Here is a 26798-nt window from a genome sequence, read left to right on the forward strand (position 1 = left end):
GCCAGGCGCTAAAATAGAACTTGCTTCTATCTGTGACACTTGACGCGCTGGTGTGTGTGGACAAAATCAACATGCGAGCGATGGCGGACGCACGCCCGCGCCCGGTCTAGTCAGCATGCCATCCTGGCGCATGTTGATTCTGTCCACCCACACCAGATGCGATCAGGACACGCAGGTTGAAATATCAAAATGAACTCTGAACCAATTTCATTAATTTGGGGATAGGTCGAAAAGCATTAAACATTCATGGCATTTTTAGCTAGCTAGCTTGCTGTTGCTAGCTAATTTGTCCTGGGATATAAACACTGGGTTGTTATATTACCTGAAATGCACATATAAAAGGGTAAACCGACTGACTTTCTAGTTCTCTCCTCCTTCAGGGTTCTTCTTCTTCTTTGGACTTTATATGGCGGTTGGCAACCAACTTTATGGTGCATTACCGCAACCAACTGGACTGGAGCGTAGACCTCAGTTCATCTTTCAATCACGCACCTGGGTAGATGCTCCTAAAAACCAATGAGGAGATGGGAGAGGCGGGACTTGCAGCGCGTTGAGCGTCACAAATAGAACCGAGTTCTATTTTAGCGCCTGGCCACGCAGACGCTTGTTAATATAATGACAGTAATAATATACCATTTAGCAGACGCTTTTATCCAAAGCGACTTACAGTCATGCGTGCATATATTTCTTGTGTATGGGTGGTCCCGGGGATCGAACCCACTTCCTTGGCGTTACAAGCGCCGTGCTCTACCAGCTGAGCTACAGAGGACCACGGGCCCTGAATTGTGTGTTGACGTCCGCGAGCAGTGTGGGTGCAATGACTGAATAACATGTTATTATTATTATTATTATTATTATTATTATTATTATTATTATTATTATTATTATTATATTATTATTATTATTATTATGTATGTGTACATTTATTTTGCAACGCTTGCGCACGCGACACGTGCGGTGTGGCGAGCATGTTAGAGTTAATTTGCTGCAATTCACTTTGCCATGGGGTGTAGAGAAAATGTTGCAATTTTAAAGCAAGTTCGCTGCAATTCTACATATTTTCCCATGGGGGCAGAGAGAATATTTAGTAACTTTAGAACTAATTTCATGCAATTCTACTCGTTTTGCCATTGACAGAGAGAAATGTTTGTAGTTTTTTATATGATATCTGAGTGAGAGTGACCAACAAATTCAGGGTCCGTCGGTTATTTGACCATGATTACTAGAAGTGTAGATAGCTGGCTAGACTAACTTAGCCTTTCATGTAAAACCAGTCATCCAGCGGGTCCACCACACATTATAACTGCTTCCCCGGGCCTCGGGCAAAACACATCCTCATTCAGCGTTATGTGATCTGAGTGATCATTCAAGTGTGTCAGCGAACTACACCCCGGCCAAATAATTCTCAGACATTGGTGAATTATTATTCAACGAATTACAGTATTGTCATCGTTTCCATTACTTGAATCAGCGTCTGGGTGTGGAAATTTACACCCCTCACATCCGTAGTCTAATTTGAATCCCAAGTGGATTTCACCGATGGCAATGAACCCATAGCAACATTTCATGCCGTTGTGAACAAGACCTCGCCTAGTTCCCCTGGTCGCCTGTCATATCTTTCTCCCAGTCAGAGTATTGTACTGTGGTTATTTCAGCACCACGCCCCAGTGGACAGCTCCTCTAGTCACTCAACTAACCATCCCGTCAGGAGGTGAGGTCCTCTGTTACAGTAGGGAGACTTCAAAGGGGAATTAACTCCTAGGTTTTACTTGGGTATAAGTACTTTTTTTGGTCTACTTTGGATCTTTTTCACAAACGTTTTAATCTCTTTCTTTCTGAGAATAAGAATAGTTATTGGCCATGGCAGAGAGGAAACTTCTCCGAAGAGATAGTGACGATGAAGGGTCGCTGCTGTCTAGACTGGGGACAAACAGCCCGAAACCCAGAGTTAAATTCGGTGGGATGTTCTGCAACGTGGAAGGCGCTTATGAGAATAAAACTTTAAATTTTGAGTCGTACAACAGCAGCCCCCAGTCTGTGAGACGGCATGTTAAGATTAAGAACGAGGAGAAATGCTGGTCGGATACTTTCAGTGACGCGGGGAGTGTGAGTAACTTCTCGTCCGCCAGTGAGACCAGACCAAGTCGAGACAGAGCAGTGGGGACAGAAACCGGCTCCTCCCGGGGTCAAATCGTTTACCAGACTGGACCTGGACACAACCGTGATCACAATGGAAAACGGGAGGTAAATGCACACCTCATAGATGTATTTTTCCCAGTGTAAGATATTTCATGTTGCGCTGTGCCTAAATTCACAACATGTCAAAAGTCCATTTGCAAATCAGATGTTTTGAACACATGCCTTAATTGATGGAAATTAGCCAAATAAATTCTAATTGATATACAATTCGGTTATCAAGTATAGCCTAGGCTATGAATCTTTTCAACAAGTGCTACCCACGTTGCTTAGGCTATTCTAAGTAAGATCACCTGTTTAACCTATAGGAGCTGTCCCAATGGGCATAGTGCTGAAATTACCATTATTCTGCCCATTGGTTGCACATGGCATAAATAAAGAGATCTCACATTGTATCTGTGATAACAACACCTGGCCACTCCCACTGGTAATAGGCCCCGGAGTTTTATCAAGACACGTGTTTTAAGTGGCCCTAAATGATTGTGGCTGTGTAGGGCCATGGGGCTCCCCACAAAGCCTCCCTGCCTGTCAGGCATCCTGCCTATAGCCCCTGTTAGCGGGTAGGATGTGTGATGCCAGCCATTAGCCGGTAGGATGTGATGTGTCTGGAATATTAAACGAGCAGATGGTGAGCGAAGCAGCCCGGCTGTATTGTTGAAGGGAGGGCTCAGACTGGTACGCGACAGCACTACCAAAGTAATAGTAGTCTAGAACATATTGTTTCTCTTATTTTGTCTGTATATTCCTATATTCACATGATCTGACCAGTAGGATAGTGTAAGTTAGCCTACAGAAATACCTCCGGCCGGTTTTAAAGCGAGGAAATAGACTACCAAGCGGTGATTCATCCGTTTTTCGCGTTCTCTGTCTCCCAGTGAACCGCTACACCGGCCGGCATGTCTTACCAAGGCAAGAAGAACATTCCCCGTTTGTCGGTAGGCACTCCTCGTTCCTCGGTAGGTAGACATTGTCGCCCCACACACCGGTATTATTTAACGATTGCAACGACAAATGGTAGCCTAAGTTGTGTGATAAATCGTATTTGAATGGTTTTCCTTTTATCCACCCCTCACGCACACAACAACCTGCTACTGCTTTAGCCTATAGACTTCACAATGTCAAAGCCCACACAAGATACATCTCTTGGCATCGAAAGTCTATTCCGTCCTGGTTATGTCATGGCGTTTTCTTGAATGTTGCAAATAAAATAAAATTATATAGGCTATATAATGTAGGCTAACAATACATTGTAGTGAATTGATCATGGCGGCGCCGGCCTCTATGGAATGATCAGAGAGCTGTCTCGCATTGTCGCATGTTCCCACATTTCAGTTAGGGATTTGATTGAATGTCATGCATATAATATCCTCCCATAAATGTTTTCCATTGAAAAGACTCTCAACAAAGATCTCAAACGTCTCAGAGATGCATTTCTAAGTGCCCATGGCAGCCTATATGGTTAACCGTCAAACCATGGAGATCTCGCAGCCTAGACGGTCTGTCTGAGTCTCTGCGGGTCTCCATCTCTCCTGCTATTAAGGGTTTCCCCTTGTCGTTAAAACGGGACAGATTCATCCATGCGGAGGAAGGGAGCGCAGTTGTACGCTAGCCCGGAGACAGGGCGTCGTTAGCGAGGCCACACTGACCCACATTCTCTTCCTTTGGAATTATTCTCTCCCTTTTTGATGTGAGCAGCAGTTGAATATGAAGCCATTAGAAAGGCTGCATGAGTAAAATCAATACAGAGATGGAGACTGTCATCATTCATCATTCCTAAAATGTAACCAAAAGACCAGTATGAGATAAATAATAATTATTCCCTGGTACACTCTTTCTATACGGGAGCCACTGACAGTAGCTTACTGTCTGTTCTTCTGGGGCGGTGTCTATCTGTCTATCTGCCTGTCTCTCTATATACAGTGGGGGAAAAAAGTATTTAGTCAGCCACCAATTGTGCAAGTTCTCCCACTTAAAAAGATGAGAGAGGCCTGTAATTTTCATCATAGGTACATGTCAACTATCACAGACAAATTGAGAGAAAAAAAATCCAGAAAATCACATTGTAGGATTTTTAATGAATTTATTTGCAAATTATGGTGGAAAATAAGTATATGGTCCCGAGTGGTGCAGTGGTCTAAGGCACTGCATCGCAGTGCTAGCTGTGCCACTAGAGATCCTGGTTCGAATCCAGGCTCTGTCGTAGCCGGCCGCGACCGGGAGACCCATGGGGCGGCGCACAATTTGCCCAGCGTCGTCCAGGGTAGGGGAGGGAATGGCCGGCAGGGATGTAGCTCAGTTGATAGAGCATGGTGTTTGCAATGCCAGGGTTGTGGGTTCGATTCCCACGGGGGGCCAGTATTTACTAAAATGTAAATGTAAATGGTCACCTACAAACAAGCAAGATTTCTGGCTCTCACAGACCTGTAACTTCTTTTTAAGAGGCTCCTCTGTCCTCCACTCGTTACCTGTATTAATGGCACCTGTTTGAACTTGTTATCAGTATAAAAGACACCTGTCCACAACCTCAAACAGTCACACTCCAAACTCCACTATGGCCAAGACCAAAGAGCTGTCAAAGGACACCAGAAACAAAATTGTAGACCTGCACCAGGCTGGGAAGACTGAATCTGCAATAGGTAAGCAGCTTGGTTTGAAGAAATCAACTGTGGGAGCAATTATTAGGAAATGGAAGACATACAAGACCACTGATAATCTCCCTCGATCTGGGGCTCCACGCAAGATCTCACCCCGTGGGGTCAAAATGATCACAAGAACAGTGAGCAAAAATCATAGAACCACATGGGGGGACCTTGTGAATGACCTGCAGAGAGCTGGGACCAAAGTAACAAAGCCTACCATCGGTAATACACTACGCCGCCAGGGACTCAAATCCTGCAGTGCAAGACGTGTCCCCCTGCTTAAGCCAGTACATGTCCAGGCCCGTCTGAAGTTTGCTAGAGTGCATTTGGATGATCCAGAAGAGGATTGGGAGAATGTCATATGGTCAGATGAAACCAAAATATAACTTTTTGGTAAAAACTCAACTCGTCGTGTTTGGAGGACAAAGAATGCTGAGTTGCATCCAAAGAACACCATACCTACTGTGAAGCATTGGGGTGGAAACATCATGCTTTGGGGCTGTTTTTCTGCAAAGGGATCAGGACGACTGATCCGTGTAAAGGAAAGAATGAATGGGGCCATGTATCGTGAGATTTTGAGTGAAAACCTCCTTCCATCAGCAAGGGCATTGAAGATGAAACGTGGCTGGGTCTTTCAGCATGACAATGATCCCATGATGGGCATGGCTTTCAGAGTTATCTTTGGCCACCTGCAAGAGTAAATGTCATTCCTGTTCTTCATGTTGAGTTTGTACACTGCAAATTTCAATGATCCTTCAATATTTTTGCCCATTACATATTTTAATATAAATTGAATAACATTATTATTGAAATATTTTAACAAGGTGGTAACTATCCATAGGCACTTAAGGACCTCATACTCTTGTGTAAGACTTATTAAAGCTACAAAAGTGTCAGTGCTCAACATTAACATGTGTTGACAAGACAACAGAACACATTAACTGGAATTACATTTACTCTCACAGTCTTCTGATCTGACCCGGTGGATCATAGCTCAATAACCCTGCATCAACAACCCAACCTCGTTCTTCTTAATGAAAACAATGTTTTTTGTGTGACCCAACTGGCTGGGTCAAAATAACTCAACGTGTGTTCTGGCCAATATTACATTTACGTCATTTAGCAGACGCTCTTATCCAGAGCGACTTACAGGAGCAATTAGGGTTAAGTGCCTTGCTCAAGGGCACATCAACAGATTTTTCACCTAGTCGGCTCGGGGATTAGAACCAGCGACCTTTCGGTTACTGGCACAATGCTCTTAACCACTAAGCTACCTGCCGCCCATTTTGGGTTGTTTTTAACCCAGCATTGTGTTTTTGTCGACCACCAGCAGCAGTAACTCTGACCCTAAACTGTGAAGTCCTAGAGTGTTGTCATGGCTGTCTGTTGATCTGTCACTTTACATTATGGCTTCACTATTGTCTTTCCCAGCAGGGTTTCTCTACCCCTAAACTCACTGAGAACCTCCCTCCCTCCCTCCCTCCCTCCCTGTCTGCCTGCCTGTCTGTCTGTCTGTCTGTCTGTATGACTTCGCTATTTTCTTTCCCAGCAGGGTCACTCTACCCCTAAACTCACTGAGAACTACTTGTCTGTCTGTCTGTCTGTCTGTTTGTCTGGCTTCACTATTGACTTTCCCAGCAGGGTCTCTCTTTCCCTAAACTCACTGAGAACCTCCTTGCCAGACCCCCCTTTCCTTTCTATCCACTGGTAAAGGATCCACCAATGCTAGGTCTATGGATCAGCTAGTTTACATCAGGCCTATATTATAATATTACATTAGTCCTAACTAAAGCGTTTTGCTACTGTTTATACCCATTACTTTCACTCCCAGTTGACGTTATCCTGTGGTGAGTGCATCGTGGTGGCAGCAGCAGAACAGGCAGTAGTAGCTGGCAAAAGAACAGCCTTTAGAGAGGGGATTGTAGTTTCTCCCCCCCCCCCCTCCCCCTCTCGTTTGAGACCCCGTGCCAAGGGAGAGGAGAGAGTAGAGGGTGGAGTGTGACTGGGGATAGAGCTAGGGGAGAGGGGAAAGGAGAGAGACTGGGGCTGGATGGATGAAAGGAGAGGGGAGAGAGACTGGGGCTGGATGGATGAAAGGAGAGAGGAGAGAGACTGGGGCTGGATGGATGAAAGGAGAGAGGAGAGAGACTGGGGCTGGATGGATGAAAGGAGAGAGGAGAGAGACTGGGGCTGGATGGATGAAAGGAGAGGGGAGAGAGACTGGGGCTGGATGGATGAAAGGAGAGGGGAGAGAGACTGGGGCTGGATGGATGAAAGGAGAGAGGAGAGAGACTGGGGCTGGATGGATGAAAGGAGAGAGGAGAGAGACTGGGGCTGGATGGATGAAAGGAGAGGGGAGAGAGACTGGGGCTGGATGGATGAAAGGAGAGAGGAGAGAGACTGGGGCTTGACGGGTGAAAGGAGAGAGGAGAGAGACTGGGGCTGGATGGATGAAAAGAGAGAGGAGAGAGACTGGGGCTTGACGGGTGAAAGGAGAGAGGGGCTGGTGGAGGGTGGTTGTGGTGGGTGGTAGGAAACATGGGCTTTGCTTAGAGAGGCTGGAAGCTGTTGGGTGGTGGAGGTCTGGTGAGATGACAGCTTATAATGACCTCAGCTGACCCCTGCAACATGCTGTTTTATAGCGGCAGTGTAGCTCATACAGTGTACCTTACACTGCGTCGTGTGTGTACAGTCAAATACTGTACTGTACTAGCACAGAGAGAAACACATTATTCAACACTAACTACAGATGAATTATTGATATGTAGACAGTCCAACACAGAGAACCCTGAATCATGTTGATGCCACATCCCTTTGGAAGTTACTGAATGCTCTTTACACTTTATACCGGGCAGCATTTCTCTCCTGGACACATTGAACCCGCCATATGAACAAACAAATACACACACATACCCACACACACACACACACACACACACACACACACACACACACACACACACACACACACACACACACACACACACACACACACACACACACACACACACACACACATACACACATATACATACACATACATACATACATACCCACACACACACACACACACACACACACACACATACCCCCCCCACACACACACACACACACACACACACACACACACACACACACACACACACACATACATACATACATACAAAGACACACACACACACACACACACACACACTCTCTGTAATAATTTGAGAGATTCCTGAAGATTAGAATACATTAGCTACTGCTTTCATTTCCACTTATCTTCTCATGGCTCATTGATGTTCAAACACCCTGGTCTTTCTTGACCTAACACTTGTCTTGTCTTAGGATCACTGACCCTGCTGCTTTGTTGAGTTTTTATTTGATTTGTTTTACTTTATATGACTGTGATATGTGGTTGTCTCCCCAAGATACCTTAAGATTAATGCACTAACTGTAAGTTCTTCTGGATAAGAGTGTCTGCTAAATGACTAAAATGTCAAATGTTAATGTATGTTCCTCACTGCTGTTTATCGTCCCTGTGTCTCCAGACTGATCGCCTCATTATCAAAGGAGGAAAGATCGTTAATGACGACCAGTCTTTCTACGCTGACATCTATGTGGAGGATGGCACCATCAAGTAAGATGTTGCTGTTAACACACACACACACACAGACACAGAGACACAGAGACACAGAGACACAGAGACACAGAGACACACAGACACACAGACACACAGACACACATACACACAGACACAGAGACACATAGACACACAGACACACAGACACACAGACAGACAGACAGACAGACAGACAGACAGATTGACACACAGACAGACAGACAGACAGACAGACACACACACAGACACACAGACACACAGACACACAGACACTCAGACACACAGACACACAGACACACACACAGACAGACAGACAGACAGACAGACAGACAGACAGACACACAGACACACAGACACACAGACACACAGACATATTGACACACATACAGACAGACAAAGACACAGACAGGCAGACAGACAGGCAGACAGACACAGACACACACAAACCGTTGTTGCTGTTAGAATGTGACCGTTGTCCTTGAACATGGCCTCACTGCTGTTAGAATGTGACCGTTGTCCTTGAACATGGCCTCACTGCTGTTAGAATGTGACCGTTGTCCTTGAACATGGCCTCACTGCTGTTAGAATGTGACCGTTGTCCTTGAACATGGCCTCACTGCTGTTAGAATGTGACCGTTGTCCTTGAACATGGCCTCACTGCTGTTAGAATGTGACCGTTGTCCTTGAACATGGCCTGTGTCCTCATCCCCAGGCAGATCGGTGAGAACCTAATAGTTCCAGGAGGAGTGAAGACGGTGGATGCCTACGGACACATCGTGATCCCCGGGGGCGTCGATGTCAACACCAGCCTCCAGACCTCCCAGCTGGGCATGAGCCCTTCAGATGACTTCTACCACGGGACCAAGGCTGCCCTGGCAGGGGGCACCACCATGATCAGTAGGGTTCCTCTATTATACTGCTTACACTAACCCTAACTAACCCTAACTAACTCTAACCCTAACTAACCCTAACCAACCCTAACCCTAAATAATCCCAACTAACCCTAACTAATCCAAACCCTAATTAACCTTAACCATAACTAACCCTAACTAACTCTAACCCTAACTAACCCAAACTAACTCTAACCCTAACTAACTAACCCTAACTAACCCTAAATAATGGTAACACTAACTAACCCTAACTAACCTTAACTATCCCTAACCCTGGTAGGTGGCCTCACCATGATCAATATGGCTCTGTTTTGATCCTCAGTACAGAGAGTATACAGGACAGAGAATACAGACAGACCTAACTGTACAGCAAGACTGTAGACAATGTATATTGTAGACAAGGATTTGACAATAGCCTCCAGACAAGAGAAGTCAGTAGAGAGAAGAGAGTGAACATACAGAGGACTCACAGTACGGTGTAGACTTTACAGTACAGAGAGAGAGAGTAACATGATATGTAGACAAATACTTTACAGTAGAGAGAGAGAGAGTAACATGATATGTAGACAAATACTTTACAGTACAGAGAGAGAGAGTAACATGATATGTAGACAAATACTTTACAGTACAGAGAGAGTAATATGATATGTAGACAAATACTTTACAGCACAGAGAGAGTAACATGATATGAAGACAAATACTTTACAGTACAGAGAGAGTAACATGATATGTAGACAAATACTTTACAGTACAGAGAGAGAGAGAGAGAGAGAGAGAGAGAGAGAGAGAGAGAGAGAGAGAGAGAGAGAGAGAGAGAGAGAGAGGAGAGAGAGAGAGAGAGAGAGAGAGAGAGAGAGAGAGAGAGAGAGAGAGAGAGAGAGAGAGAGAGAGAGAGTAACATGATATGAAGACAAATACTTTACAGTACAGAGAGAGTAATATGATATGTAGACAAATACTTTACAGCACAGAGAGAGTAACATGATATGAAGACAAATACTTTACAGTGCAGAGAGAGTAACATGATATGTAGACAAATACTTTACAGCACAGAGAGAGTAACATGATATGTAGACAAATACTTTACAGTATAGAGAGAGTAACATGATATGAAGACAAATACTTTACAGTACAGATAGAGTAATATGATATGTAGACAAATACTTTACAGCAGAGAGAGAGTAACATGATATGAAGACAAATACTTTACAGTGCAGAGAGAGTAACATGATATGTAGACAAATACTTTACAGCACAGAGAGAGTAACATGATATGTAGACAAATACTTTACAGTATAGAGAGAGTAACATGATATGTAGACAAATACTTTACAGCACAGAGAGAGTAACATGATATGTAGACAAATACTTTACAGTTTAGAGAGTAACATGATATGTAGACCAATTATTTACAGTACAGAGAGAGTAACATGATATGTAGACAAATACTTTACAGCACAGAGAGAGAAACATGATGATGTTGTAGACAAATACTTTACAGTACAGAGAGAGTAACATGATATGTAGACACATTCTTTACAGTATAGAGATAGTAACATGATATGTAGACAAATACTTTACAGTATAGAGATAGTAACATGATATGTAGACAAATACACTACATGATAAAAAGTATGTGGACACCTGCTCCTCGAACATCTCATTCCAAAATCATGGGTATTAATATGGAGTTGGTCCCCCCCCTTTGCTGCTATAACAGCCTCCACTCTTCTGGGACGGCTTTCCACTAGATGTCGGTACATTGCTGCGGGGGACTTGCTTCCATTCAGCCACAAGAGCATTAGTGAGGTCGGACACTGATGTTGGGCGATTAAGCCTGGCTCGCTGTCAGCATTCCAATTCATCCCAAAGGTGTTCGATGGGGTTGAAGTCAGGGCTCTGTGCAGGCCAGTCAAGTTCTTCCACGCCGATCTCAACAAACCATTTCTGTATGAACCTTGCTTTGTGCACGGGAGCATTGGCATGCTGAAACAGGAAAGGACCTTCCCCAAACTGTTGCCACAAAGTTGGAAGCACAGAATCATCTAGAATGTCATTGTATGCTGTAGCATTAACATTTCCCTTCACTGGAACTAAGGGGCCAAGCCCGAACCATGAAAAACAGCCCCAGACCATTATTCGTCCTCCACCAAACTTTACAGTTGGCACTATGCATTGGGGCAGGTAGCGTTATCCTGGCATCCGCCAAACCCAGATTCATCATTCGGACTGCCAGATGGTGAAGCATGATTTAGCACTCCAGAGAACACATTTCCACTGCTCCAGAGTCAAATGGTGGCGAGCTTTACATCTCCGGCTGAGTACAGGGAGTGGGAGGTAGGGAGGGAGGGAGGTGGTACAGAGAGAGGGTGGGAGGGAGGGAGGGAGGGAGGTGGTACAGAGAGAGGGTGGGAGGGAGGGAGGGAGGTGGTACAGAGAGAGGGTGGGAGGGAGGGAGGGAGGTGGTACAGGGAGAGGGAGGGAGGGAGGGAGGGAGGGAGGTGGTACAGAGAGAGGGTGGGAGGGAGGGAGGGAGGGAGGGAGGTGGTACAGAGAGAGGGTGGGAGGGAGGGAGGGAGGTGGTACAGGGAGAGGGAGGGAGGGAGGGAGGGAGGTGGTACAGGGAGAGGGAGGGAGGGAGGGAGGTGGTACAGAGAGAGGGTGGGAGGGAGGGAGGGAGGGAGGTGGTACAGAGAGAGGGTGGGAGGGAGGGAGGGAGGTAGGGAGGGAGGTGGTACAGGGAGAGGGAGGGAGGAAGGTGGTACAGGGAGAGGGAGGGAGGGAGGTAGGGAGGGAGGGAGGTGGTACAGGGAGAGGGAGGGAGGAAGGTGGTACAGGGAGAGGGAGGGAGGGAGGGAGGTAGGGAGGGAGGGAGGGAGGGGTAGGGCAGCTGCCTCTGGATCAGATCAGAGGGATGCAATTTATGGTCCTTTGTGGCAGGGAGTGAGACAGGCTGAGAGGGAATCTCTCTGAGCGGGAGAGACGGGGGAGGAAAAGGGGGAGATGGGGGAGAGCTGGAGGAGAGGAGAGCATGTCTGTCTGCTGCAGTTAGATCATGTGAAACAGGGTCATGCTATTCCAGCCTGTCAGAGAGACTTTACTCCCAACTCTTTACCCTTTAACTCTCCTCCAACAGTTACTGTGTTAGTCTAACCAGCAGAACAGAACCCCACAGGGTTGTTTATGTGAGCTGTATAGTTAGGGACGTAACATTGGAAGAAATATCAGTCTGATGTTTTAAATGGCTAGTTTTGTAACTTTGCGTCGTCTGCATTATTCGTGGATCGTCATCGATCTGGAAAGAAAGAACCTGGGTTGACAGGAGTTATTTGAAGTCCTCTGCACAGTGCTCAGTGTGTGGTTTCCTCTCTCCCCTGTCTGTCCCATTGTTGACCTGGTCCTGCCTGAGCAGACTTTGGATTTGTAACATTGACACTTTGACATAACGGAGTCTGATGTTTCATCTGAAAAGAAAGATTGTGATTGTTGACTTATTTAAAGTAGACTACTCTGATCAGTGTGTTGTTTCTGTCTGCCCTTCCTCTCCTCACCCATCCCTCTTCTCTCCTGTCCTATAGTTGAGCTGGTCCTCCTCTTCTCTCCTGTCCTATAGTTGACCTGATCCTCCTCTTCTCTCCTGTCCTATAGTTGACCTGATCCTCTTCTCTCCTGTCCTATAGTTGACCTGGTCCACCTCCTCTTTCCTGTCCTATAGTTGACCTGGTCCTCTTCTTTTCTCCTGTCCTATAGTTGACCTGGTCCTCTTCTCTCCTGTCCTATAGTTGACCTGGTCCTCTTCTCTCCTGTCCTATAGTTGACCTGGTCCTCTTCTCTCCTGTCCTATAGTTGACCTGGTCCTCTTCTCTACTGTCCTTTAGTTGACCTGGTCCTCTTCTCTCCTGTCCTATAGTTGACCTGGTCCTCTTTTCTCCTGTCCTATAGTTGACCTGGTCCTCTTCTCTCCTGTCCTATAGTTGACCTGGTCCTCTTCTCTCCTGTCCTATAGTTGACCTGGTCCTCTTCTCTCCTGTCCTATAGTTGACCTGATCCTCTTCTCTCCTGTCCTATAGTCGACCTGGTCCACCTCCTCTTTCCTGTCCTATAGTTGACCTGGTCCTCTTCTTTTCTCCTGTCCTATAGTTGACCTGGTTCTCTTCTCTCCTGTCCTATAGTTGACCTGGTCCTCTTATTTTCTCCTGTCCTATAGTTGACCTGGTCCTCTTCTCTCCTGTCCTTTAGTTGACCTGGTCCTCTTCTCTCCTGTCCTATAGTTGACCTGGTCCTCTTCTCTCCTGTCCTATAGTTGACCTGGTCCTCTTCTCTCCTGTCCTATAGTTGACCTGGTCCTCTTCTCTCCTGTCCTATAGTTGACCTTGTCCTCTTCTCTCCTGTCCTATAGTTGACCTGGTCCACCTCCTCTTTTCTGTCCTATAGTTGACCTGGTCCTCTTCTTCTCTCCTGTCCTATAGTTGACCTGGTCCTCTTTTCTCCTGTCCTATAGTTGACCTGGTCCTGTTCTCTCCTGTCCTTTAGTTGACCTGGTCCTCTTCTCTCCTGTCCTATAGTTGACCTGGTCCTCTTCTCTCCTGTCCTATAGTTGACCTGGTCCTCTTCTCTCCTGTCCTATAGTTGACCTGGTCCTCTTCTATCCTGTCCTATAGTTGACCTGGTCGTCTTCTCTCCTGTCCTATAGTTGACCTGGTCCTCTTCTCTCCTGTCCTATAGTTGACCTGGTCCTCTTCTCTCCTATCCTATAGTTGACCTGGTCCACTTCTCTCCTGTCCTATAGTTGACCTGGTCCTCTTCTCTCCTGTCCTATAGTTGACCTGGCCCTCTTCTCTCCTGTCCTATAGTTGACCTGGTTCTCTTCTCTCCTGTCATATAGTTGACCTGGTCCTCTTCTCTCCTGTCCTTTAGTTGACCTGGTCCTCTTCTCTCCTGTCCTATAGTTGACCTGGTCATCTTCTCTCCTGTCCTATAGTTGACCTGATCCTCTTCTCTCCTGTCCTATAGTTGACCTGGTCCTCTTCTCTCCTGTCCTATAGTTGACCTGGTCCACCTCCTCTTTCCTGTCCTATAGTTGACCTGGTCCTCTTCTTTTCTCCTGTCCTATAGTTGACCTGGTCCTCTTCTCTCCTTTCCTATAGTTGACCTGGTCCTCTTCTCTCCTGTCCTATAGTTGACCTGGTCCTCTTCTCTCCTGTCCTATAGTTGACCTGGTCCTCTTCTTCTCTCCTGTCCTATAGTTGACCTGGTCCTCTTCTCTCCTGTCCTATAGTTGACCTGGTCCTCTTCTTTTCTCCTGTCCTATAGTTGACCTGGTCCTATTCTATCCTGTCCTATAGTTGACCTGGTCCTCTTCTCTCCTGTCCTATCGTTGACCTGGTCCTCTTCTCTCCTGTCCTATAGTTGACCTGGTCCTCTTCTCTCCTGTCCTATAGTTGACCTGGTCCACCTCCTCTTTCCTGTCCTATAGTTGACCTGGTCCTCTTCTTTTCTCCTGTCCTATAGTTGACCTGGTCCTCTTCTCTCCTGTCCTATAGTTGACCTGGTCCTCTTCTCTCCTGTCCTATAGTTGACCTGGTCCACCTCCTCTTTCCTGTCCTATAGTTGACCTGATCCTCTTCTCTCCTGTCCTATAGTTGACCTGGTCCTCTTCTCTCCTGTCCTATAGTTGACCTGGTCCACCTCCTCTTTCCTGTCCTATAGTTGACCTGGTCCTCTTCTTTTCTCCTGTCCTATAGTTGACCTGGTCCTCTTCTCTCCTGTCCTATAGTTGACCTGGTCCTCTTCTCTCCTGTCCTATAGTTGACCTGGTCCTCTTCTCTCCTGTCCTATAGTTGACCTGGTCCTCTTCTTCTCTCCTGTCCTATAGTTGACCTGGTCCTCTTCTTTTCTCCTGTCCTATAGTTGACCTGGTCCTATTCTCTCCTGTCCTATAGTTGACCTGGTCCTCTTCTCTCCTGTCCTGTCGTTGACCTGGTCCTCTTCTCTCCTGTCCTATAGTTGACCTGGTCCACCTCCTCTTTCCTGTCCTATAGTTGACCTGGTCCTCTTCTTTTCTCCTGTCCTATAGTTGACCTGGTCCTCTTCTCTCCTGTCCTATAGTTGACCTGGTCCTCTTCTCTCCTGTCCTATAGTTGACCTGGTCCACCTCCTCTTTCCTGTCCTATAGTTGACCTGGTCCTCTTCTCTCCTGTCCTATAGTTGACCTGGTCCTCTTCCTTCCTGTCCTATAGTTGACCTGGTCCTCTTCTCTCCTGTCCTATAGTTGACCTGGTCCTCTTCTTTTCTCCTGTCCTATAGTTGACCTGGACCTCTTCTTTTCTCCTGTCCTATAGTTGACCTGGTCCTCTTCTCTCCTGTCCTATAGTTGACCTGGTCCTCTTCTCTCCTGTCCTATAGTTAACCTGGTCCTCTTCTCTCCTGTCCTATAGTTGACCTGGTCCTCTTCTCTCCTGTCCTATAGTTGACCTGGTCCTCTTCTTCTCTCCTGTCCTATAGTTGACCTGGTCCTCTTCTCTCCTGTCCTATAGTTGACCTGGTCCACCTCCTCTTTCCTGTCCTATAGTTGACCTGGTTCTCTTCTCTCCTGTCCTATAGTTGACCTGGTCTTCTTTTCTCCTGTCCTATAGTTGACCTGGTTCTCTTCTCTCCTGTCCTATAGTTGACCTGGTCCTCTTCTCTCCTGTCCTTTAGTTGACCTGGTCCTCTTCTCTCCTGTCCTTTAGTTGACCTGGTCCTCCTCTTCTCTCCTGTCCTATAGTTGACCTGGTCCTCTTCTTTTCTCCTGTCCTATAGTTGACCATGTGGTCCCTGAGCCTGGTGCCAGCCTCCTCGGGGCCTACGACCAGTGGAAGGACATAGCAGACAGGATGTCCTGCTGTGACTACTCCCTCCACATCGACATCACACGCTGGCACGACGGACTCTTTGAAGAGATGGAGAGTCTGGTGAAGGATAAAGGTGTTGTTTGAGGAAGTTCAAAATCTATCTGTGTCTGTCTTCAAATATCTATCTGTCTGACACAAAACCACCCAATTTTACTCTTAAGTCATCCCCTACCATATAACTACTAGATGAGTATCTGAGATGGTATTAGCTTGTGTAAAAATAATTGTCAAAGGTGTCATGTCCAGTTGTTAATAGTGTTGTGGTAATGTATCTGATACACTGCTGTTAGGAGAATCCAGTGTTGTAGTTTTCCTTTGAATCCCCCATGGGTCTCATGAAGTACTGCATCTCTGCTACTCTACCTCCCTCATGTCCATGGAGCGAGCACGAGCACACGCACGCACGCACGCACACGCACACACACACACACACACACACGCACACACACACACGCACACACACACTCACACACACACACACACACACATATACACCTGTGTCCATGCAGCTAGAGGATTACTGCAGGCGACAACACAACACTAGGGACACATACTGTACACGGGATGATGCTGACACTCACTAATCCACACAGACAGCAAGGCAGCCCACCAACTCCCTCTTACCCAGCTGAGCTCAGACACTCACACACTCACACACACACACACACACACACACACACTCACACACACACACACACTCACACACACACACACACACACACACACACACACACACACACAACCACATGCACACACAGGCGCGCACACACACAGACACACAGACACAGACACACAGACACAGACACACACACATCTGCACAATTCCTTGAAATCGTTTGAAATGTGTTATGTTTGAATTTTTCCAGGAGTCAATTCCTTCTTGATCTTCATGGCTTACAAGGACAAATTCCAGAGCTCAGATAGTCAAGTAAGTTTTATTTCTTCAAACAATTAATTCACACGTCTGTCAAATGTAACGTAAACAATAACCTTGGGTGTTTCTCAATATGCATACTACCGTGCTCCACACCCTCATGCTCCAAGTGTATTCTCATAGTAGGGGGAGTGTGAGTGCTTCTCCGTATGTAATGTTTTATGTGTTCTCCACAGTCTCGTTCTCACAAGAACGTACTCCAGAGAATTCACTTGGAGCATGTGAGTGTGGAGCACATTGGTAGTCGGCATATTGAGAAACAGCCCTTGTTTTTATCTATTTCCCATGCCAGATGTATGAGATGTTTGGTATCATTAGAGACCTGGGTGCCATCGCTCAGGTTCACGCTGAGAACGGAGACATCATTGACGAGGTAGGCTACTGTACTGTTGACTTGAAAGACTTCAGTATTTTACTGCTGGCCTTTGACAGTGACTGGGCATATCTCTCCTGGGAAAAGGACATTGTTGATTGCACCATGTGAAGTGTAGTTTCCATCTTTCCCCTTCTATCTATATAGGAGCAGAATAAACTGCCGTCTTTGATTGCACCATGTGAAGTGTAGTTTCCATCTTTCCCCTTCTATCTATATAGGAGCAGAATAAACTGCCGTCTTTGATTGCACCATGTGAAGTGTAGTTTACATCTTTCCCCTTCTATCTATATAGGAGCAGAATAAACTGCCATCTTTGATTGCACCATGTGAAGTGTAGTTTACATCTTTCCCCTTCTAGGAGCAGAATAAACTGCCGTCTTTGATTGCACCATGTGAAGTGTAGTTTCCATCTTTCACCTTCTATCTATATAGGAGCAGAATAAACTGCCGTCTTTGATTGCACCATGTGAAGTGTAGTTTGCATCTTTCTCCTTCTATCTATATAGGAGCAGAATAAACTGCCGTCTTTGATTGCACCATGTGAAGTGTAGTTTACATCTTTCCCCTTCTAGGAGCAGAATAAACTGCCGTCTTTGATTGCACCATGTGAAGTGTAGTTTCCATCTTTCACCTTCTATCTATATAGGAGCAGAATAAACTGCCGTCTTTGATTGCACAATGTGAAGTGTAGTTTCCATCTTTCCCCTTCTATCTATATAGGAGCAGAATAAACTGCCGTCTTTGATTGCACCATGTGAAGTGTAGTTTCCATCTTTCCCCTTCTATCTATATAGGAGCAGAATAAACTGCCGTCTTTGATTGCACCATGTGAAGTGTAGTTTCCATCTTTCCCCTTCTATCTATATAGGAGCAGAATAAACTGCCATCTTTGATTGCAGCATGTGAAGTGTAGTTTCTATCTTTCCCCTTCTATCTATATAGGAGCAGAATAAACTGCCATCTTTGATTGCAGCATGTGAAGTGTAGTTTCCATCTTTCCCCTTCTATCTATATAGGAGCAAAAGCGACTACTGGAGCTGGGGATCACTGGGCCTGAGGGACATGTGCTGTGTCACCCAGAGGAGGTAGGGATTTCCTGTCTCTGTGTGAACAATAGCCTAATTTACATTATCACAGTACAGTCTCTTGTTATGAGCCAGTGCTACTGCTAGTGCCAGAGGGGTTTGAAACCAGGAGACTAAACATGTGATTGCTTCTTGCAAATACCTTCTGGAGGAATTTTCCACTCTCCCATTGACGCAATAATGGAAATGAGACTGAACATTGTAATCTCAATCAATCAAATGTATTTTTATAAAGACCTTTTTACATCAGCAGTTGTCACAAAGTGTTAAAACCCCAAAGAGCAAGCAATGTCGATGTAGAAGCACAGTGGCTAGGAAAAACTCTGTAGAAAGGCAGGAACCTATAGGAAGAAACCTAGAGAGGAACCAGGCTCCGAGGAGTGGGCCAGTCCTCTTCTGGCTGTGCCGGGTGAATATTGACTTTACCATAGACCACCTACTTTAGGAGATTCAAAGTCATGGTCTGAGTGTTACCGAAGTGATTTGTGGTAATCACTAGTTACCACAGCCACAAAGTCATACACCTATTTCTACCATTTATCTTCTTAAAATCTGATTTTAAACCTAACCCTACACTCTTAGAAAAAAAGGTGATATCTAGAACATAAAAGGGTTCTTCGGCTGTCCCCATAGGAGAACCCTTTGAATAACTATTTTTGGTTCCAGGTATAACCCTTTTGGTTCCAGGTATAACCCTTTTCGGTTCCATGTAGAACCCTTTCCACAGAGGGTTCTACATGGAACCCAAAAGAGTTCTACCTGGAACCAAAAAGCGTTCTACCTCGAATCAAAAAGTGTTCTCCTATGGAGACAGCCGAATAACCCTTTTGGAAGCATTTTTTCTTTTGGAACCATTTTTTACCTTACCAATTTTGATTTTGTGGCTGTGGTAATTAGTGGAAATCGTGATTTGTTGGTTGAGGTGTTACAGTAAGGTGTTTCATTTGTGACCACTAGGTGGAGACAGAGGCGGTGTACAGGGCCATCACCATCGCCAAGCAGGCCAACTGTCCTCTCTACATCACCAAGGTGATGAGCAAGTCAGCTGCTGATGTCATCGCCAAGGCCCGGAAGAAGGGTGAGACTGGGTTTAAAATGCTTCAATAATAACTTTATTTGTATCCATTTGGAAATGATGTTATACATTCGTTGTTAACTTTGATGGCTAAACACATGTTGTTGTTGACCTGGCAAAAGACGTCTGAAAAACGGATACTTCTTGTACAAACGCCTTGTCTTTTTTTTGATTGGATGATTTTCAGGCATGGTGGTTTATGGCGAGCCAATCACAGCCAGCCTTGGGACAGACGGATCACACTATTGGAGTAAGAACTGGGCTAAGGCTGCAGCGTTCGTCATGTCCCCACCCCTCAGCCCAGACCCCAGCACCCCTGACTACCTCAACTCCCTGCTTTCCTGGTGAGAACACATAGGCTGTGTTTACACAGGCAGCCCCATTCTGATCTTTCCCATTTATTGGCAAAAGATCTGATTTGATTGGTCAAAAATACAATTGGGCTGCCCTCTGTAAATGCAGCCATAGAGACACAGACACTAAAGACAGAACATTTCTGAATTATAGCTGAATTACTTTGTCTGCATCTAGTACAGACTTCAAAGCTCTCACAAACACTGTTCAAAGCTCTCACAGACACTGTTCAAAGCTCTCACAAACACTGTTCAAAGCTCTCACAGACACTGTTCAAAGCTCTCACAAACACTGTTCAAAGCTCTCACAAACACTGTTCACAGCTCTCACAGACACTGTTCACAGCTCTCACAGACACTGTTCACAGCTCTCACAGACACTGTTCAACAAAGAAAAAGTGGAATCACCCTAAAACCACCAGAAGGCAGATTATTAATTAATTAATCATCTTCTGTGGTCTCAGTCATCCCTGATGGTGACTCACTGTGCTGTTCTCTTAGTCATCCCTGATGGTGACTCACTGTGCTGTTCTCTTAGTCATCCCTGATGGTGACTCACTGTGCTGTTCTCTTAGTCATCCCTGATGGTGACTCACTGTGCTGTTCTCTTAGTCATCCCTGATGGTGACTCACTGTGCTGTTCTCTTAGTCATCCCAGATGGTGACTCACTGTGCTGTTCTCTCAGTCATCCCTGATGGTGACTCACTGTGCTGTTCTCTTAGTCATCCCTGATGGTGACTCACTGTGTTGTTCTCTTAGTCATCCCTGATGGTGACTCACTGTGCTGTTCTCTTAGTCATCCCTGATGGTGACTCACTGTGTTGTTCTCTCAGTCATCCCTGATGGTGACTCACTGTGCTGTTCTCTTAGTCATCCCTGATGGTGACTCACTGTGCTGTTCTCTTAGTCATCCCTGATGGTGACTCACTGTGCTGTTCTCTTAGTCATCCCTGATGGTGACTCACTGTGCTGTTCTCTTAGTCATCCCTGATGGTGACTCACTGTGCTGTTCTCTTAGTCATCCCAGATGGTGACTCACTGTGCTGTTCTCTCAGTCATCCCTGATGGTGACTCACTGTGTTGTGGTCTGACTGTCCTGTTCTCTTGGTCCACGGTGGTCTGACTGTCCTGTTCTCTTGGTCCACGGTGGTCTGACTGTCCTGTTCTCTTGGTCCACGGTGGTCTGACTGTCCTGTTCTCTTGGTCCACGGTGGTCTGACTGTCCTGTTCTCTTGGTCCACGGTGGTCTGACTGTCCTGTTCTCTTGGTCCACGGTGGTCTGACTGTCCTGTTCTCTTGGTCCACAGTGGTCTGACTGTCCTGTTCTCTTGGTCCACAGTGGTCTGACTGTCCTGTTCTCTTGGTCCACGGTGGTCTGACTGTCCTGTTCTCTTGGTCCACGGTGGTCTGACTGTCCTGTTCTCTTGGTCCACGGTGGTCTGACTGTCCTGTTCTCTTGGTCCACGGTGGTCTGACTGTCCTGTTCTCTTGGTCCACGGTGGTCTGACTGTCCTGTTCTCTTGGTCCACGGTGGTCTGACTGTCCTGTTCTCTTGGTCCACGGTGGTCTGACTGTCCTGTTCTCTTGGTCCACGGTGGTCTGACTGTCCTGTTCTCTTGGTCCACGGTGGTCTGACTGTCCTGTTCTCTTGGTCCACAGTGGTCTGACTGTCCTGTTCTCTTGGTCCACGGTGGTCTGACTGTCCTGTTCTCTTGGTCCACGGTGGTCTGACTGTCCTGTTCTCTTGGTCCACAGTGGTCTGACTGTCCTGTTCTCTTGGTCCACGGTGGTCTGACTGTCCTGTTCTCTTGGTCCACGGTGGTCTGACTGTCCTGTTCTCTTGGTCCACAGTGGAGACCTTCAGGTGACGGCCAGTGGCCACAGCACCTTCTCGACGGCCCAGAAGGCTGTTGGGAAAGACAACTTCACCCTCATCCCTGAGGGAACTAACGGCATCGAGGAGAGGCTGGCCATTGTCTGGGAGAAGGCTGTGGTATGTTATCTGTTGTTGTTTCTTTTTTAAAGGTTTATATCTTGGCATTGTACGCTTTACAGTGGGAAAGACGGATAAAGAGTTTTTGCAGTTGGCCAGATTCAAACTCATACTGCAGAGATATATGTGATTTGGAGGCAGCAGTTTAGACCGCTAGACCACCGTAGGACACATCTGTTGTTGCTTCTTCTTCTTCTTCTTCTTCTTCTTCTTCTTCTTCTTCTTCTTCTTCTTCTTCTACTTCTTCTTCTTCTTTTACTTCTTCTTCTTCTACTTTTTCTTCTTCTACTTCTTCTTCTACTTCTTCTTCTTTTTCTTCTTCTTCACTGGTTCTCACAATGATACGAAAGGTCTTTAACAGTAACGTCTTTGCATTATTGTTTAAAAGACAGCTCTTTCCTGATTGTGAAGATTGTGTTTTCTTCTGTATTCCCCAGGCTACAGGCAAGATGGATGAGAATGAGTTTGTTGCGGTGACGAGCACCAACGCTGCCAAGCTGTTCAACCTGTATCCTCGTAAAGGAAGGATCGCTGTGGGGTCAGACGCAGACATCGTGATCTGGAACCCCAAGGAGACCAAGACCATCTCAGCCACGACCCACGCACTGGTACACACACACACACACACACACACACACACACACACACACACACACACACACACACACACACACACACACATATACTGGTATGACCTTCCTACTCTCTTTCACAGTCAACCTCCAGACATAATTCAGACAACCCTCTCCAATCTGTCTGTCTGTCTATCTGTTGGGTGTGATGATATAACGTTTGAGCTGGAGGAAGGACCTGTCCTTGTCCTTCTGTGTGTTTCAGATATAATGTTATAACTCAGGGAGGGGTTATGTCCGTCTGTCTGTAAGGGTGGGATGATGATGATATCATGTCTGAGCTGGATGTTCATTATACTGTCCTTGTGTGTGTTTCCAGACAGTGGAGATGAACATCTTTGAGGGCATGGAGGTGCGTGGAGCCCCGGTGGTGGTGATCAGCCAGGGGAAGATCGTCCTGGAGGGGGGCAAGCTGAACGTCACCGAGGGCTCTGGACGCTTCGTACCCAGGAAGTCCTTCCCTGACTACGTCTACAAGAGGATCAAAGCACGCAGCAGGGTAAGAGAAGAGAGGTGAAGGCTAACCAGGGTAAGAGCTAGGGGCTAAGGGCTAGCAGGGTAAGAGAAGAGAGGTGAAGGCTAACCAGGGTAAGAGCTAGGAGCTAAGGGCTAGCAGGGTAAGAGAAGAGAGGTGAAGGCTAACCAGGGTAAGAGCTAGGCGCTAAGGGCTAGCAGGGTAAGAGAAGAGAGGTGAAGGCTAACCAGGGTAAGAGCTAGGAGCTAAGGGCTAGCAGGGTAAGAGAGGAGAGGTGAAGGCTAACCAGGGTAAGAGTTAAGGGGCTAACAACCAGCAGGATAAGAGAAGAGAGGTGAAGGCTAACCAGGGTAAGAGCTAGGAGCTAAGGGCTAGCAGGGTAAAAGTTAGGGGCTAAGGGCTAGCAGGGTAAGAGCTAGTGGCTAAGGGCTAGCAGGGTAAGAGCTAGGGGCTAAGGGCTAGCAGGGTAAGAGCTAGTGGCTAAGGGCTAGCAGGGTAAAAGTTAGGGGCTAAGGGCTAGCAGGGTAAGAGCTAGTGGCTAATGCTAGCAGGGTAAGAGCTAGGGGCTAATGCTTGCAGGGTAAAAGCACAGCAGGGTAAAAGGTTATGAGGAAACTGACATACAGTCCCAACAAAAAAGAGGAGCATGTGGGATACATTACAGAAGCAGGGTAAGAGCTAGTAGCTAATGGATAACAAAAAAAAATAAAATAGATTGGATTTATGTAGCGCCTTTCTACCTACTGAGGTACTCAAAGAGCTTTACATAGTAAGGGAGATCTCACCTCATCCACCACCAATGTGTGGTATCCACTTGGGTAATGCACACAACCATTTTGTGCCAAAAGGTTTACCACTCATCAGCTAGCATGGCGTAGAGCTGAGGAGTGATATATCCCAATTAGGAATGAGGGGGATGATTAGGTGGCCATGATGGAATGGGGCCAGCTTGGGAATTGAATGACCTAATGAGGAGAAAGATGTTCTGTCCAAAAAGAGGAGCAGCAGGGGTGTTAAATGTCCTTGTCATTATCGTGTTGCAGATCTCACTTGAAGCAAGAGGGACATTTCATTGTCAGACGCAAACTTGACCAAATGTGGCTTAAAGCTTTTGCCACCATTCAGTTGTATAATTTCTCAAAGCCTGCAGCAGAGTAAGAGATCAAAGCAGAGAACCAGTGAAGGGTAAGAGCTGAGAGCTAAACAGGAACAAGAACAATCCGTCCCTAAATGGCCCTGTCACTATCCTGTTGCAGAAGTCACTTGAAGCGAGAGGTACATTTTACAGACAGAGGCCATAAACTCTACCACATTAGGTTTAAACGAAACAGTGCTTTTGAGGTGCATATGCAACTTTGAGAAAATGTGAAATGACAACAGCAACAGCCCGCAGCAAGTTAAAAGCTAACGGCTAAGGGCTAAGGGCTAACAGCTAAGGGCTAACGGCTAAGGGCTAACAGCTAAGGGCTAAGGGCTAATGGCTAAGGGGTAACGGCCAACGGCTAAGGGCTAACAGCTAAGGGCTAATGGCTAAGGGCTAACGGCCAACGGCTAAGGGCTAACAGCTAAGGGCTAATGGCTACGCAGGGTAAGAGTTAAGAGTGTAATAGAGAGTGTAAGAGTGCAATAGTATAAAAGTCCATCCCATCTTGTGCTTTGCCAAATGTAGCATAACTCTCTTCCCACCCTTTACTTACTGTATATTATACAGTAAATAACTTTTTAACATTTAAAGTGACCAGAAGGCTACATTATCCTTTACATGACATTCTCTCCAGGTGGCTGATGAACTACATTATCCTTTACATGACATTCTCTCCAGATGGCTGATGAACCACATTATCCTTTACATGACATTCTCTCCAGATGGCTGATGAACCACATGATCCTTTACATGACATTCTCTCCAGGTGGCTGATGATCTACATGATCCTTTACATGACATTCTCCTCCCTCTCCAGATGGCTGATGCCCGTGGCGTCCCCCGAGGGAACTATGATGGACCGGTCCATGATGTCATCAGCATGACTAAGTCAGTGCCGGCCACTCCCTCCAGCAGGGGGCCCCAGTGCCCAGGGAAGGGCCCCCTCGGCCCCGCCAGGAACCTGCACCAGTCTGGTTTCACCCTATCCGGTATGGGTAAGCTTCATCTACTCTTTACTGGGTGTGGATGTTTCTCCTCACTTTTTTTTATGTAACCTTTATTTATACAGGGTTATTCTCATTAAGATCAAATCTCTTTCACTCTTTGGAAGTACCAGACAGGAAACTGCACGTATCCTTTTGTCTTGATGTTGTAGCAGAAGGCAGGGTTGTGTCTTAGTTATACTGCCTTACCCCTATCAGAACCAAAATGTACTCAACTGTTTGTAACGGGTCTTTGTTCTTGTTCTCCGATACAGGAACTCAGATTGACGACCACATCCCACGGCGCTCAGCACAGAGGATCGTGGCGCCACCCGGTGGCCGCTCCAATATCACCTCCCTGTCGTGAACCGGGAGCTCCTTGCTCCGCACGTCTGCTGTAGGGAGAAAGATAAAGCAACTACTGTAGCAACAACCAACTACATCAACCAAAACAAATCTCACCTGGCTTCCAGAACTCAACTCAACACTGAAACCTGAACATGCAATCTTCTCAGATACAACTGTAAAACAGCATACAGCATAGATTACCACTAGTAATTACCAGTCATTCTATTTCTATGGTACACACACCAACTGGTAAAACCCACCAACTTAGTACTTTGACCTGTTATCCTTAATCAATATTGCGATCAATTCCTCAATCAATTCATCTCATCCCCAATCAATAGTCAACTGTCCCTGTCAGACCTCCATAGCATGCACCTTAAACAGTCTCTGTCTCCTCAGTCAGATAACCGCCTCTCCCTCTTCTCCTCAGCTTCACTATAGCTTTACTAACATGGTGATGAACGAGTCCTAGATGAACGTATTGTCTTTAGACCACAGCCTCTCAGCTCTCCCTCTCATCGTAGCGACGCCCGCTTCTGATTTTGCGTCAGTGCTTCTTAGAAACTCTCTGGTTGCCTCCAGCATGGAACCCTATTCCCTAGACAGTGCACTACTTTTGTCCAGTAGTGCACTGTCTAGGAAAATAGGGTGCCATTTCAGACGAAGGCCTCTTGTTATCTCTCTTTCTCTGCTGTTATTTAGTCATGGTTGGAGGATATTTAGGTTTCACCATACCCTCTCTTACTGTTACGAATGGATTTCCATCTCTTAATCGTTACTCGTTACAAATACAACAAGGAAAAGAAGTGCGTAGTGCTGTTACTGTGGACCGTCTTTGGGGACAGTCCTCTAGTCATAGTGCTGTTACTGTGGACAGACTGTAAGGACAGTCCTCTAGTCATAGTGCTGTTACTGTGGACAGACTGTAAGGACAGTCCTCTAGTCATAGTGCTGTTACTGTGGACAGACTGTAGGGACAGTCCTCTAGTCATAGTGCTGTTACTGTGGACAGACTGTAGGGACAGTCCTCTAGTCGTAGTGCTGTTACTGTGGACAGACTGTAGGGACAGTCCTCTAGTCATAGTGCTGTTACTGTGGACAGACTGTAGGGACAGTCCTCTAGTCGTAGTGCTGTTACTGTGGACAGACTGTAGGGACAGTCCTCTAGTCGTAGTGC

General features: G+C 46.3%; 1 protein-coding gene across 2 annotated transcripts; it reads left to right on the forward strand.

The window, feature by feature from the left end:
* Positions 1-1860: 1860 nt before the first annotated feature.
* Positions 1861-25640, forward strand: LOC311119073 (dihydropyrimidinase-related protein 2-like; the record flags this gene model as incomplete). 2 transcript variants are annotated; one of them, XM_084193824.1, is made up of 14 exons in its annotated part: positions 1861-2244; positions 8369-8457; positions 9152-9336; positions 16131-16295; positions 17089-17150; positions 17449-17529; positions 18549-18617; positions 19575-19695; positions 19880-20036; positions 21898-22039; positions 22477-22647; positions 22991-23170; positions 25108-25279; positions 25549-25640. In XM_084193824.1, 14 exons carry the CDS (start codon positions 1861-1863, stop codon positions 25638-25640), a joined length of 2070 nt encoding a protein of 689 aa, XP_084049950.1. The 2 variants fall into 2 exon arrangements, with proteins under 2 accessions (XP_084049950.1, XP_084049951.1); XM_084193825.1 differs by lacking the exon at positions 1861-2244 and adding an exon at positions 3093-3131.
* Positions 25641-26798: the final 1158 nt, after the last annotated feature.

Source organism: Coregonus lavaretus, assembly GCF_964263955.1.
Source record: "Coregonus lavaretus genome assembly, contig: HAP1_SCAFFOLD_1518, whole genome shotgun sequence".
Lineage (NCBI taxonomy): Eukaryota > Metazoa > Chordata > Actinopteri > Salmoniformes > Salmonidae > Coregonus > Coregonus lavaretus.